Source organism: Lepus europaeus, chromosome 4 (genome assembly GCF_033115175.1).
Source record: "Lepus europaeus isolate LE1 chromosome 4, mLepTim1.pri, whole genome shotgun sequence".
Taxonomy (NCBI): Eukaryota; Metazoa; Chordata; class Mammalia; order Lagomorpha; family Leporidae; genus Lepus; species Lepus europaeus.
In genome coordinates, this window is record NC_084830.1 from 42,905,918 (window position 1) to 42,921,187 (window position 15,270).

A 15,270-nucleotide genomic window follows, 5' to 3' on the forward strand; every position below is an offset into this window, starting at 1 on the left:
CAGATGGCCACAACAGCCAGAGCTGTGCTGATCCGAAGCCAGGAGCCAGGAACTTCTTCCAGGTCTCCCACGTGGGTACAGGGGTCCAAGGACTTGGGCCATCTTCCACTGCTATCCCAGGCCACAGCAGAGAGCTGGTTTGGAAGAGGAGCAGCTGGGACTAGAACCGGCACCCATATGGGGTGCTGGCGCTTCTGGCCGGGGCGTTAACCCACTGCGCCGCAGTGCCAGCCCCCATTCCATCTTCTTACTGCTTCCTTCCAGAGGTGCTAGCACTGTTTCTCTTTATAGTAGGAATTCACTGTTGACGAACTATGAAAAAGGTTTGAAGGTCTCCATGATAGTAAATGGATGGCAGAATTAGGGAATAATATAGGTGTGTTTTTATCATTTTAGTATAATCATAATACTGTTTTTTGCTTTTGCAGGAAGATTCTTTGGCAACAGATGATTTCCTTGTGGACTACTTTAATGAATTCCTAAGCCTTCCAGTGAGTATACCATTATGTTCTTTTGAATATGTTATCAAAGTAAACTGTTTTGATCATGAACTATCTTGTGAGACAATATTATCAGTAATATTTTCTTAAAATATTAACTAAAGTATTTAGATAAAGTTTTCATCTTTCTCATTTGAGTTTGCATTATTTATAAATTATTCTTATTGAAGAAAGCTGAAACTTTTCTAACCATGAAGAAGCATTCTGTATAAAATCTGACACAGGAGTGCAGAGGTGATAAGGACAGTGTATCAAAAAATGTAAATTTCTTGCCTCTAGGCAATTATTGTCATTTTCTTGGTGTAGCTATTAAAGTGGAATTTGTATTTAAGGCAACTAGGTTTTTTGGGTTGTTTTTTAAGATTTATTTTTTTGAAAGGCAGAATGACAGAGAAGGAGAGAGAGAAAAAAAAAAAAAAAGAGAGAGCACCAGTCTGTTCGTTCAGGCCCCAAATGGTCACAACAGCCAGAGTTGGACCAGGCCAAAGGCAGGAGCCAGGAACTCCATCTGGGTCTTCCACGTGGGTGGCAGGGACCCTTGTACTTGAGCCATCTTCTGCTGCTTTCCCAGGTGCATTAGTAGGAAGCTGGATTGGAAGTGAAGTACCCAGGACTCCTACCCAGTCTCCCTTAAAGATTGGATGCAGGCATCCAAGTGGCAGCCTAACCCATTGCATCACAGCAGCTGCTCCAAGGCAACTGGAGTTTTCTATCAGTAGTAAAGGAAACTCATTATGCTGTTGTCATATAGATGGGCACCAGTCTTAGCAGTGACAAAGTATTCAGGGGTTTAGGAAAAATGAAATGAGGGGTCATAAAAATTCTTATATTGTTGTGTGAGAGTGAAGTTAATCAGCAATGGCAGTTAAAAGAAAGTTAGGTAAGACAAGGTTTTTATTATGTACTATGTACGAAAGCTTTTTCATTAAAATTTTTACCAGGGAAAATGTAAAATATAAAGAAGTCACAAGTGATTTTAAAGGAAGTGAAATCTTTTACAACCTAACCACACTGACAATGTCTTCTGACAGGAAAATACCCTTCAGTGCTTCTTGCCAATTGAGATTTTGTATGTATGTATGTATCTATGTATGCATGCGTGTATTTTGTGTGTAACTTTTCCCGCCTCAAAAGAATTGTGTGCTCTCTTCTCTCCTTGGCATAACTGGGTCTCCGGAACCAGTATAAGAGTTGGAACAGGCCTGTGCAAGGATACTCAGGGAGTTCTTATTTGATCTCTTAACTTTCATTGTCCAGTTGTATATTATAAAGAACCCAGCATGGATCACATAGTTGCCAGAATTTTATTTTTCCAGATTGTGTGGTCTTGCCTCAGGGCTATGCAGTCTCCATTTTCCTTCCACGTAAAGTACATTTTTGTAAAAGTTCAAAAAGAAAACTCTCTAAAGAGGTCTAATTGCAGGGACAGCGCCATGGTGCATTAGGTTAATCCTCCACCTGCGGCTCCGGCATCCCATATGGGCACCAGTTCTAGTCCCGGCTGCTCCTCTTCCAGTCCAGCTTTCTGCTATGGCCTGGGAAAGCAGTGGAAGATGGCCCAAGTGCTTGGACCCTGCACCTGCATGGGAGACCCGGAAGAAGCTCCTGGCTCCTGGCTTTGGTTCGGCACAGTTTTGGAAGGAACCAACGGAAGGAAGACCTTTCTCTCTATCTCTCTCTCTCGCTGTCTAACTCTGCCTGTCAAATAAAGTTTTAAAAATTTTTTAAAAAAATTTAAATGTTAAGAAACTGCAGTTAGACTTCTTTTTTTTTAAAGATTTTATTTATTCATTTGAGAGGCAGAGTTACAGACAGTGAGAGGAAGAGACAGAAAGGTCTTCCTTCCATTGGTTCACCCCCCAAATGGTTGCTACAGCCGGAGCTGTGCCGATCTGAAGCCAGGAGCTAGGTGCTTCTTCCTGGTCTCCCACGCAGGTGCAGGTACCCCAAGCACTTGGGCCATCCTCCACTGCCTTCCCAGGCCACAGCAGAGAGCTGGACTGGAAGAGGAGAAACCAGGACTAGAACCTGGCACCCATAAGGGATGCCGACACCACAGGCAGAGGATTAACCAAGTGAGCCATGGCATCGGCCCAACATTTAAATTTTAAAGCTCAAGATTTATGATTACCTTGACCTTTACTTGCTCTGGAAAATAAGTTCTTCTGCCTAACTTTCTTTTATTTTTAAAAAATCTCCTTTAAATTAGAGAAGTAACAATAATAATCATAAAGACAATTTACCCAAAATGTGAGAAAAATTCAGCTATAATCCTGTCATCCAGTCAAAATGGATTACCATCTTCGTATGTTTTCTTTTAGGCTTTGCATGAAAGTGCAGGGTGTGATTTCTGTGGAGTTCTCTGTAGTCATGTCCACTCAGCGGACACCTGCAGTCCGACTCCATCATGTGTCCCAGGCAGCCCACTTGGGCCACCTCTTCTGTGTTTTCTGTCTCTCCACAAATCTTCCTGTGCATACCCCTTTTTTTTAAAAGGTCCCTTTTCATGTGTATTTAGTGCCCACAGTCTGCCTTTTAATTCCCCATTCTTCACACCCCAAAGTGAAAGAAGGAAAAATGTTGTCACAGGTTTTCAAAAGGAATTTGGGGGCAGAGAGGAGAAGGAATGATGGATTATCAAACCAAGTGCCTGGCAAGACTCTCAAACAGATTACTAATATTTGCTTTATGAGCACTTAGCTGAGACTTAGAAGCCAGCCTGAGTTTACGGAGAACAAGTGTGCCAAACTAATCTCACTTTTGGGGGATAGTTGTGGACTGGTATCTTAGGGAACTGTAAATTTAGTGTATTATGCTTTCAGCAAAGTAGTATAAGAATAAATTATAAAAAAGTATCATAAAATAATACATTGAATCATGTTACTTCCTCTTCTGCTCCAAGCCCTGTTTAGTAGCTCCTCATTAAACTAAGAATAAAATCCAAGATACAATATGATCTGCCTCTTGCCATCTCCTTTTTTTTTTTTTTTTTGACAAGCAGAGTTAGAAAGTGAGAGAGAGACAGAGAGAAAGGTCTTCCTTCCGTTGGTTCACCCCCTAAATGGCCGCAACGGCTGGCACGCTGCGCTGATCCGAAGCCAGGAGCCAGGTGCTTCGTCCTGGTCTCCCATGGGGTGCAGGGCCCAAGCACTTGGGCCATCCTCCACTGCCCTCCTGGGCCACAGTAGAGAGCTGGCCTGGAAGAGGAGCAACCGGGACAGAATCCGGCACCCTGACCGGGACTAGAACCCAGGGTCCCGTCGCCGCGGCTCACTTGGCTAATCTTTGCCTCAGTCTTGATTCCCTACCCCTCTCCTCTTGTTTATTTGTCCAACTTAAGGCTAACCTGCCTGCTTCATGTTTCTCAGACATGAATGTGCCAAGTGTCCTCCTGGACTGTCAGCCTGGAACACTCTTGCCTGAGAGATCCCTTTCTTCCTGACTTTAATTGCTTCTGTTCAGAAAGCCCTCCTTTACCAACCCCATCTAAAATAATATCTCCAACACATGCTCTGCTTACATAATTTTATTTGTCTCTAAAGCCCTTGTTATTATCTGTGAAATTAATTTTCAGCTATTTAAACTGATCTCTGCAACCAGTGGGAGTTGACTCCTAATGGCCTACAGATTGAACTCCAAATTCCTTAGCATGGAACTCAAGATCCTTTGCAATTTGACCTTGACTTCACCATTCTAGCTTCATGCTACTTGCACCTCCCCACACACCCTTCTGTCTGCCCCAATCCGCCAGCCCATCTTGCCCACAATTCCTATTCTTGTGCTTGGGTCTCACCATGTCATGGTTAGTCACAGGAATGATGGGCTCCTATGTTTGAGTCCAGCCTCTCCACTCATTACCCTAAGAGCTTAGAATCGTTGCTTGCTTACTTAATTCCTCAGTTTATTTCTCTGTGAAGACGATGCAACTATCTTACAAGATTGCTATGAAGTGAGGTGATGTGTGTTAAGTGCCTGCTGTGGCATTGGTACACCTCTTTCATTTCCCTTCACTAATTAGACCATTTCCTCTTGTGTTTCTGAAACATAACTGGCAATCACCAATCGGATTGGTGGAGTATTATCTAGACAATAATCTGTGCCGCACAAATCTGTCATCAACTTTTGCCTCTTAAAAACTTTTTTTTTTTTTTATCAGAGTCTTGCACGGAAACTTACAAAAGAACCAATGCTTTTCCAGTTTAAGGTCACTCAGCTAGTAAGTGACAGGGTCCACCCAGGGCCACATGGCTCAAAAGCTTTTGATTGTCCCACTCCGTATTCTAGTGGCAGAAGAATAAACTGTTCATTGGATAACACATTCTGGTCTCATTTTGATCCTGACATATAGTATGAAATGGACTACAACAAAGTTAATGTATTTTTAGGATACATTAATAGAATAGTCAAGATCAAGAAAAATATTCATCTGAAGGTACTCAGTGAGTGTTTTCCTGAATAGGGTTGAGTTGTCAGACCACATTTGGAATATTGTGTTCCTTTTCGGTGCCATATGTTGAGAGTTGTTCTGCCAAACCAGACTTAGGAAGACTCAGCCAATGCACACTCATGTCAGATGAGGAAGGGTTGAAAGAAGTGTGGGTGTTTAACCTGGCTTCGGGAGAGATGGTAGGGGCGGAATGGTGCAGTCCTTTTCAAATATTTGAAGATCTGATTCAGTAAGAGGGGTTAATGTATTCTGTGGAACTGGAGGACAGAACCAGGGCCAGTTTTATGAGGGAAACTGATCTTCATTCACTATAAGGAAGAATTGTAAAGTTTGTTTTCTAACAGTAAGATAGGCTGGCTTGTGAAGGACTAAACTCCATGTGATTCAAGGTATACAGGCAGAGGTTAGAAAATCATCTTGCAAGAATGTTACATTGGTATAGGCAATATATATACATATATGTGTGTGTGTGCACATGCATACCTATAAGAGTATTTTAAAATGTTTTGAGGAAAATGGAATTAAAAAATAAATTTATTTTGATGCAAAAAATTTGAAATCCTTGGCAACTTTTTAATAGTACATATTTCTATGAATTTTTTTTTAAGAGTCCTGATGTGCATGGATTATCTTTTACTTCCAGTTTCCACAAACCTTTTTGAAGTACACTTGTGTGTATGTGTGTATATGAGGGTACTTCAAAATGGCTGTGGAAACCAAAATGAAAAGATAAGTTTATTTTGGTGCAAAAAGTTTTGAATTCCAAGCATACGCCTATATGGTGGGAGCTGGGACTTTCCCGACCAAAGAAAATTTGATGAATTCCTCTTAGTATCTCTCACAAGCTACATTATAAATTTCCTGTGGGCAGTGATTGTTTTTATTTTTACATCATCCAGGTAAGATCCTTGAAATAAACAAATGAACCTAATTTTCCCCCCCTTCTCTCCCACCTGTACCCCTTCACTCCCACCACAGTAATCTAAGCCTGAAAGTGTAGCTATGGCTGTCGGGTCATCTAGATGTCTGAGACTTTGTACATCTGTAGTGACAATGCCCAAAGTCCCACAGTTGCATTGTGGCAGAAATGGGCCCAGGAATCAGTCTTTCTGACTGCTACCCTGTTCCTTTCCATTACACCATTACATCCTTGGGACTCATTGTGAGATCCAGAAATTGGTGGTTGGTAGCCTGCCTCCATGTTATTTTTTGATGAGGGGAATCCAGGACAGTTGCCGCTATTATAAATGATTACGGCACTTTCCAAATCCTAGCTTTCATAACTTCATTCTGTTTGTTCTTGGGCCAAGTTCACATTCAGATATTGTTTTCATTTGGTGTCTGTGAGGTTTTTTTTTTTCTGTTTTGTTTTTTTGTTTTGTTTGCTGTCAACTCTTTATGGACAAGTGTTTGCTTATTAAATTTTCTTCTGTGCTATAGTGTGAAAACATTTCTCCCCCTTTGGTTTTGTTTTGTGTGTTTCATGCTCACTGACTGTTGTGGGATTGAGTAGAGGAGCCCACATAGATTTAGGTTGGTGCTCTGTGGGTGGTTTCAAATGTTTGTGACATTTATGGTTTGCAGAAGCTGAAGGGGTGGCCTGTTCCATACCCTCCTTGCAGGGATAGGTATGTCATGTGTTCGCCAGACCATGCTTAGCTATGTGCTTTTGGAATTTTACCATAACTTCTTTTTTTGGACTGATTCTCCACACTTTTTAAAATCTGTAAACTATTATAATTTCTTTCAGCTTCATGAAGGAGTTATATTCTAGGTGGATTTAGGGGGGAGATTAGGGAAAGAATATAGATTTGGGGAGCGAGTGGAGAAAGGGGGGATAAAGAGGTTTGGTATTCCCTTCTCAGAATTTAAATACTCAGAGGTTGATTTTTAGAGGAGTTGCTGGAGCTGTATAAACAGGGTAGATCGCTGGGTGTTTTGGTAACCTTGTAGCTCAAATACAGAGCTAATGTAACCTAATGTAACTCATTTAATTAAAGATATTTTCTATACATTTTATGTGACACATAATTCCTTCCATCCCATTGGTGAATGTATAGTAAACAGCTTATGATTAAACAACTAAAATGACAATAAAACTTACATTAAAAGTTGTTACTGGTAACTGACTTATTACATTTAAGTAGTCAGATGTTTTTTATTCACTGACTAGGATGCATGTTTAAAATATAGCTTTGGAGCTCAATTAGTTGAGACAGAGTTGGAGCGGAGATGAACATGTATTAAATTAACCTAGTCATTAGTTTTTAATTTAAATACTGTTCAGCTAAATAATTTGGCACCCGGGACATTTCAGTGGTGTTGGGCTGGCAGTTTAAGCACATTGCTAATTATTCACAGGTTTTTTTTTTTCCTTCTCTTTTCAAAGAATTGTGGAACCAGCAATTTATTGTGGTAAAAATATTTTCATGCACTTGATTTTTCTGCGAAAATATTTTTCGCACATGGATGACTGGTACTACAAAGTTAGCTTTCACCACCTTCAGGTCAATTCATTTTAGAACATTTGGAAAATGATACCCTTGAAATAAGAAAATTAAGTAAGGAAAAGGGCAGTCTGTAACAGCTTGCAGTGGATTGGGCTTGAGCCTCGTACTGAAGATTTTTCCTGTCATATGATTAAAAACTGAGAATTCTCTATATCCACCTACTCAGCTATTTTGGAAGACACTTTCCTTGCCATTCTTTTATTCTTTTTTTTTTTTTTTTTTTTGACAGGGACAGTGGACAGTGAGAGAGAGAGAGAGAGAGAAAAAGGTCTTCCTTTACCGTTGGTTCACCCTCCAATGGTCGCCGCGGCTGGTGCACCGCACTGATCTGAAGCCAGGAGCCAGGTGCTTCTCCTGGTCTCCCATGAGGGTGCAGGGCCCAAGCACTTGGGCCATCCTCCACTGCCTTCCCGGGCCATAGCAGAGAGCTGGCCTGGAAGAGGGGCAACCGGGACAGAACCCGGCACCCCGACCAGGACTAGAACCTGGGGTGCCGGTGCTGCAAGGCGAAGGATTAGCCTATTGAGCCACGGCGCTGGCCGCCATTCATATTTATCTCCCTTACTCTCTGTATCTTTTTTGTTGTTGTTTATTTGAAAGGCAGAATCTCTCTCTGTCTCTCTCTCTGTGTCTCTGTCTCTCTTTCTCTCTCTCTCTCACACACACACGCACCTCCCAAAGAGATTTGCTGGTTTACTCTCCAAATGCCTGCAGTAGTCAGTGCTGGGCCAGGCTAAAACCAGGAGCCTAGAACTCTATTCGGGTCTCCCACATTGGTGTCAGAGACCCAAACACTTGAGCTATCATCTGCTGACTCCCAGGAAGCTGGTTGGGAAATGGAGGTGGGACTTGACCCCAGGCACTCCCACATGGGATGAGGGTGTTCTTTGTGGTGGCTTAACCCACTATGCCATAACACCTGCCCCTCTATGTGTCTTTTGTTATCACATATTAAACTAACTTTGGGAATTTTGTAGATATCCTTAGAAATGATTAAAACAAAGGGTTTAATGTATGAGATAAACACTTTTTGAGCAGACAGCAGTAATTTTGTTTATAATACAGCACCAGGTTACTTTGTTGTGTGTAGAAATAAACATCTAGCACCATCACATATGAGAGTACTTCAAAAAATTCATGGAGGGGCTGGTGCTGTGGCATAGAAGGTTATGCCACTGCCTACAGTGTTGGCATCCCATATGGGCGCCAGTTAGAGTCCCGACTGCTCCATTCTGATCCAGCTTCTGCTAATGTGCCTGGGAAAGTATCAGAAGATGGTCCAATACTTGGGCTCTTGCTCCCACATGGGAAACCTGGAAGAAGCTCCTGGCTCCTGGCCTTGGCCTGGCCCAGCCCAGGCTGTTGCGACCATTTTGAGAGTGAACCAGCCCATGGAAGATCCCTCTGTCTGTCTCTCTCTTTTCTCTCTCTGCATCTCTGCCTTTCAAATACATAAATCTAAAAAGAAAAAAAAATCATGGAAAAATGCAGTTAAACTGTTTATTTTGGTACAAAAAAATCCCTGAAATCCATAAGATGCATTTTCCATGAGCTTTTTGAAGTTTCCTCCTATGCATGGATTTTAAAAAAAATTTGGGGGGCCTGGCATTGTGGCATGATGTCAGCATCCCATATATACGCTGGTTTGACTCCTGGCTGCTCCACTCCCTATCCAGCTCTATGCTAATGGCCTGGGAAAAGCAGTGGAATATGGTCCAAGTGTTTGGACCCCTGCCACCCACATGGGAGAGTGGATGAAGCTCCTTGCTTCAGCCTGGTCCAGCACTGGCCATCATGGCCATCTGGGGAGTAAACCAGTTGGATGGATGATTTGTCTTTCTCTTTCTCTCCTTCTCTCTCTGTAACTCTTTCAAATATGTAAATAAACCTTATATGTTTTTTATAGGGCTAGCATTGTGGCACAGAGGGTTAAACCACCACCTGCATCACCAGCATCTCATACGGGCACCAGTTCGTGTCCCTACTATTCCACTTCTGATCCAATTCCCTGATAATGCCCCTGGGAGAGCAGTGGAAGATGACTCAAGTACTTGCGCTCCTGCATCCATTTGGGAGACCCAGATGAAGCCCTTGACTCCTTGCTTGGGTCCGGCCCAGCCCTGGCTGTTGCAGCATTTGGGGAGTGAACTAATGGACAGAAAAATGATCTCTCATTCTCTCTTCTTTTTGTAACTGTGACTTTCAAATAAATCTTTAAAAATTTTTTGTACCAAAAATAAGCTTATTTTTTGTTTCCTTGTGTTTCCTTCTTTATTCTTTTATTGATTTATTTATCTTATATGTTTTCCATGTTTTTTAGTAAAATAAACTAATTTTTTAATGCCATTTGCTTTTTTTTTAAGGCAGAGAGAGAGAGAGAGAGAGAGAGAGATCTTTCCAATCATTGGTTCACTCCCCAAATAGCTGCAATTGCCAGGACTGCTCCAAGCCAAAGGCAGGATCTCTCACTTGGGTGACAGGGTCCCAAGTACTTGAGTCATCCTCTACTATTTTCCCAGGCATGTTAGTGGGAAGCTGGATTGGAAGTGGAGCAGTGAAGATCTGAACTCCTGGCGCTCCAACATGAGAGCGGCTTTAGCCACTGTGCCACAATGCCAGCCCTTCTGTGAGCTTTTTTGAAGTTCCCTTGTATAATAAAACAAGCAAACAAACAAAGTACCCTGAGAATCAACCTGAAGGAATGGACAGAATGTGGACCTTGAAATTCGTCTTAACCTAACTCTGCCTGTCTCCAGCTAAAAGCTGTTTACTTACTTCCTATTGTTCTTGTAGGGATGGGGAGCCTTTTTTTCTGCAGCCATTTGGGGAGTAAACCAGTGGATGGAAAATTCTTTCTCTCTCTCCCTCCCTCCCTCCCTCCTCTCTCTCTCTTTCTCTCTGTGCCCCCCCCCATAACTTTGCCTTTCAAATAAATAAATAAATAAATCTTATTTTAAAAATAATTTTATTTATTTATTTGAGAGGTAGAGTTACAGAGGGAGAGACAGAAAGGTCTTCCATCCACTGGTTCACTCTCCAGATGGTTGCATCAGCTGGAGCTGCGCCAATCCGAAGCCAGAAGACAGGAGCCTCCTCCGGGGCTCCCACCAGGGCGCAGGGGCCCAAGCACTTGGGCCATCTTCCACTGCTCTCCCAGGCCATAGCAGAGTTGGGTCAGAAGACGAGCAGCCAGGACTTGAACCGGTGGCCATGTGGGATTCTGGCGCCACAGGTGGAGGCTTAGCCCACCACGTCACAGTGTTGACCCCATAAATACATAAATCTTTAAAAAAAAAAAAAAAAAAACCTTAGACGTCTGGGCCCCATCCAGAGAGTTTCCGATTCTAGGGAGGGGTCTGAGAATTTGCACCTGTAGCAGGTTTGTAGGTGATACTGATGCCGCTGAGAACTATTGATTTGAAGGAACAACTTGAGAGCTACAGCATCTAATAGAAGGTGCTTGATGAACTGGTCCTCTGCTTTTCTCCAGGCTGTATCTTGCTGTTGTTCCCTCAAATGTTAAACTTCAGCAGTGTGAAACTGCTTGCAGTTAGCCAGAAGGGCCCTAGTGCTGTATGCTCCTATATCTTGGCTCATCGGCTCTTTATTTTGTGGAGTTTACTTCACTCCCTGCTTCTGCCCTGTGAGTGCTGTTCATTCTTCAGGATGTAACTTCCGCATTTTACTTTCTCAGTATATCTTCTTTAGTTTCCTGAAGATTGTTAGCGAGTCCTTCGTTGCCTTCCCACCACTGTTTCCTATTTCTGTTGTGCTTATTATACATGTCTGGAGTTGTGCTCTCCATGCTTTGTTATACAAATCCAGCTATTTGTGCCCTGCAGAGAGTGCAAGGGTGACTAAAGGGTGGAGATGATTTTGTGCCATGCCATGCCATGAATGCCTGTACTAGAGAGGATGAGAGATGTGTGAGATGACAGCTGAGACTCTGTCCCCCCAGCGGGTCTCCCTACCTGCCTCTCAATAGTGTAGTCATCTTATTATGCTAAGGAAGATTCTGGTGTCAAAATGGTCTGATTTTGTGCAATCTGAGCTTTAAACACAAGCTCACTAGTTCCGTAACTGAAGAAAGCAGTGCACTTCCGTGCTGGGGAGGAACGCCGACTGTGATGGACTTCACGAGAGCAGTGTTGATGGCAGCATGGAACTGTATGGGTGCTCCCAGGAATGTGACGGGATCATTTTGGCTAAATATGATTTCACCTTACGTGCTGACTTCAGGGTTTGTCCTCCCAGTGCATTGGGTCTTTATTGTCTGTATGCATGTCCTATCTGTCTTCCTAGATTATATGTACTCTAAGGCAGGATCCATGTCTTACTCACTTCAACTAGGGCTTTGTGGGGGATGTTCTGCATTGGCTCATTCAGTATAGCAATATATCACCCATGATAATATCTGATTTAATAAGGATTTGATAAATATTTGTTGAACAAATGAAAGCACTAACAAAGGAACAATGAAGTTGGGTGATCTTGCTAGAGAACTGAAGATGTAGACTCTTTGCCTGGAGGTTGAGTCATGGGCTATCAGACTATCAGGTGTGGAAGGCACATTGGGATTATCTAGTTTATTAAAACCACTTTTTATCGATATGCCTCAAAAAGGCAAACTACTTTGCCTATTTCTTCTAGTTAATCATTCTGCTTCTCTTATCCAGATCTCTCTCTTTAAAAAAAAAAAAGATTTATTTATTTATTTGAAAGTCAGAGTTAGAAGGAGAGACAGAGAGAAAGCTCCTTTTACTGGTCCACTCCCAAATGGCCACAATGGCTAGTGCTGGGCCAAGCTGAAGCCAGGAGCTTCATGTGGTCTCCCACATGAGTGCAGGGGCCCAAGTACTTGGGCCATCTTCTGCTGATTTTCTCAGGCAATTAACAGGGAGCTGGATCAAAAGTGGAGCAGCTGGGCCACGGACCAGCACCCACATGGAATGCTGGTGTCACAGGTGGAGGCTTTATCTGCTACGTCACAGTGCTGGCCCTCTTAGCCAGATTTCTTTCTCTCTCTCTCTCTTTTTTTTTTTTTTTGTTTAAGATTTTATTTATTGGTTTGAAAGGCAGAATTACAGAGAGTCAGAGGCAGAGAGAGAGAGGTCTTCCGTCCACTGGCTCCCTCCCCAAATGATTGCAATGGCAGGAGCAGGGCCTACCCAAAGCCAGGAGCCAGGAGCTTCTTCCGGGTCTCCCACATGGGTGCAGGGGCCCAAGCACTTGGGCCATCTTCTACTGCTTTCCCAGCCATAGCGGAGAGCTGGATCAGAAGCGGAGCAGCCAGGACTCAAACCAGCACCCATATGGGACACCGGCATTGCAGGAAGTGGCTTTACCCACTATGCCACAGAGCCAGCCCCACCAGATTTCCTTTAAAGTATAATCAGAATAGATATGATCTCATATTATTCTTTTGAACATATTTCCTCTTTGACATTTACATTTATACCATTTTGAACATATTTCTGTATTTTGTTGATACTTTTCATCAGAGATAAAATGACCAAGGGCAAAAATAGTGTTTTCTATGCTTAAGACAATAATTGGCATGTGAGCATTCACAAATTTTGATATTGTTGAAATGAATTGGCAGAAGCTTTGAATCAGTTTTTTCCACCTTTATAATCTTAGAATCACAGTGCTATTAAGAGCTTTCTGAGATCTCTTCTAACTCATGACTTATAAAATGGGAAAGTACTTATTTACCTTTGGCAAAGACTCTGTTTCATTTTAATTAATTCCACAAAGAGGAATTCTTAAATTTAAATTTATAAATATTTTAACATATCATATATTTACATTTCTTATAAGTAGGAACATTTCATGATAAACACACTTCTTAGTTTCCTTTGCTGTTTTTCCTTGTGCTTTTTCTATAAAATCCTTATTTTTGACCAGTTCCTTTCCTCACTTTCTTGCACTTCGGTTCTTCAGTTTTTCTACCTTGGAATGGAGATGCCCTGGCTCCTTCCCCCATTGACCTCCATTCACAATTCAAGTATTTTCGTGAGTGCACATGAGTAGCAGAACCTAAATCACATATGAAGCCATAGTTACAGGAACTCTGGGAATGCAGGCAGCTTTGTAGCCATAAATCCAGACTTCTAGAGTCAGCCCCTCAGGGAACTTGCTGTTAGGTAATGAAGGGATCATTTAACCTTTCTCAGTTGCAGTTTTGCTTTGTAAGTTGAATATAAGAGATGGACAGTTTAACCTAATGGTTAAGATGCCCTTGTGCCACACTGGAGTATCTGGCTATGATTCCTGGTTCTGGCTCCTTAGTCTAGCTTCTTGCTGATGCAGACCCTGGGAAGCAGTGATGATGGCTCAAGTAATTGGGTTTCTGCCACCCTTGTGGGAGACCTGGAGTGAATTCCTTTATCCCAATTTCAGCCCTGGCAGTTGCTTGCTCCTGGGGAGTGAACCAGCGGACAGAAGTGCACTCGCTTGCTCTCTCTCTGCCTCTTAAATAAATAAATAAAAATTCAGAATTTAAAAAAATTACATACTTAAAAAAATTGCCTTAAAAAGTACCCTGGCACCTATGTGTGATGGGGACAGTACCCATCCAGAGAGGTGGTTTAGTGATCACATGAACCCCGGTTGTGACAACAGCCAGCTCCATGGACTGTGGTGATTGGTCTACTCATGGGGTATGGGCAGTGTCCCTCCCCACTCATGAGCCGGTGAACAAACATGGTATCTTCCAGCTGCTAACCACAGAATCTTCTAAAACATGAATTGGAAGACTATGCTACTCCCTTACATAGGATTTTACCATGCCTCCCTGTTCTCAGGGCGTCAAAAGGAAACCCATACTTCTTAAAACAACATGCAAAGCTTTTCATGATGTAATTCTGTCTCATCTATCTCGATTCTTTTGTCTCTGTTCCTTAAGCTATAACAACTGTAGTTATTCTACTTCAGCTACATTGAATTGCTTAGAGTTAGCCGTGTAACACCATGTTGCTTCGTACCTCTGTGCCTTTACTAGTAAAACCAGAGCAATAGGAGCATAGGATTTAGAATCAAAGAACCTTGGGTTTGAACCCTAGCTTCACTCACTTCACAGGGTTGTTACTTAGCATGGTGCCTGGTTTACAGGAAGTGGCCAATTATGCCAGTTTTATCATATATTAACCAATGTTGTATGGAAGTGGATTGTGCTGTCTTTGGGACCAGATAGACTTGTTTCTGGAGCCCTAATCTAACACTTCGTAGCTCTGAGTCCATGTGCCATCGCTTAACCATCTCAATCTTCAGTGTTTTTTGTTTTTTAACTCTGCTGGGTACGCAGAAAGATTCAAGATGGTGTATTTACATTGTCTGTCACACACCTAACACATGGTAGATGTCCAGCTAATTGTCGCTCCTCCCCCCTGTCATTTCTGCAAACTATAACTATTTACTGTGACTTAGATTGGTTACAGAGGGTCTCAGAGTGTCGTGGTACCTTTAAAATTTTTTACTTGAGCATCTTTTACTTGATTTTTAGAGAATATTTTCTCTGCTCATTGAACTAATTGGAGTTCTTTGTTTTGCTTTACCACAGCTTTGTGTTCCTCCAGCTACCAGGTGTGAGGGTAGGAAACAGAAAAAAGAGAGAAAGAAGGCAGTGAAGCTCAAACTTGTCCTCTTACTCCGTGGATATTCAGAGCTAGAAGAAACCTTGCCCAGATGATCTTTCCCATGAGACTGCTGTTTGCCACCCCATTAATAGCTGATGTCCATCATCAACCAAGTTTAATTTATTTCCTTTCTTCAGTCAGATAAATCTGGACTTCATGTCACCAGACTCCATTAT

At 42.3% G+C, this 15,270-nt stretch overlaps 1 protein-coding gene across 1 annotated transcript in view; it reads left to right on the forward strand.

Annotated features, from left to right (window-relative positions):
• Nucleotides 1-15,270, forward strand: part of RGS22 (regulator of G protein signaling 22) — a 144,223-nt gene that overhangs the window by 9,434 nt on the left and 119,519 nt on the right. Inside the window, exon 3 of the mRNA XM_062189865.1 lies at nucleotides 429-491. Within this exon, the coding sequence (XP_062045849.1) occupies nucleotides 429-491 (63 nt within the window). The remainder of the gene's footprint in view (nucleotides 1-428; nucleotides 492-15,270) is intronic.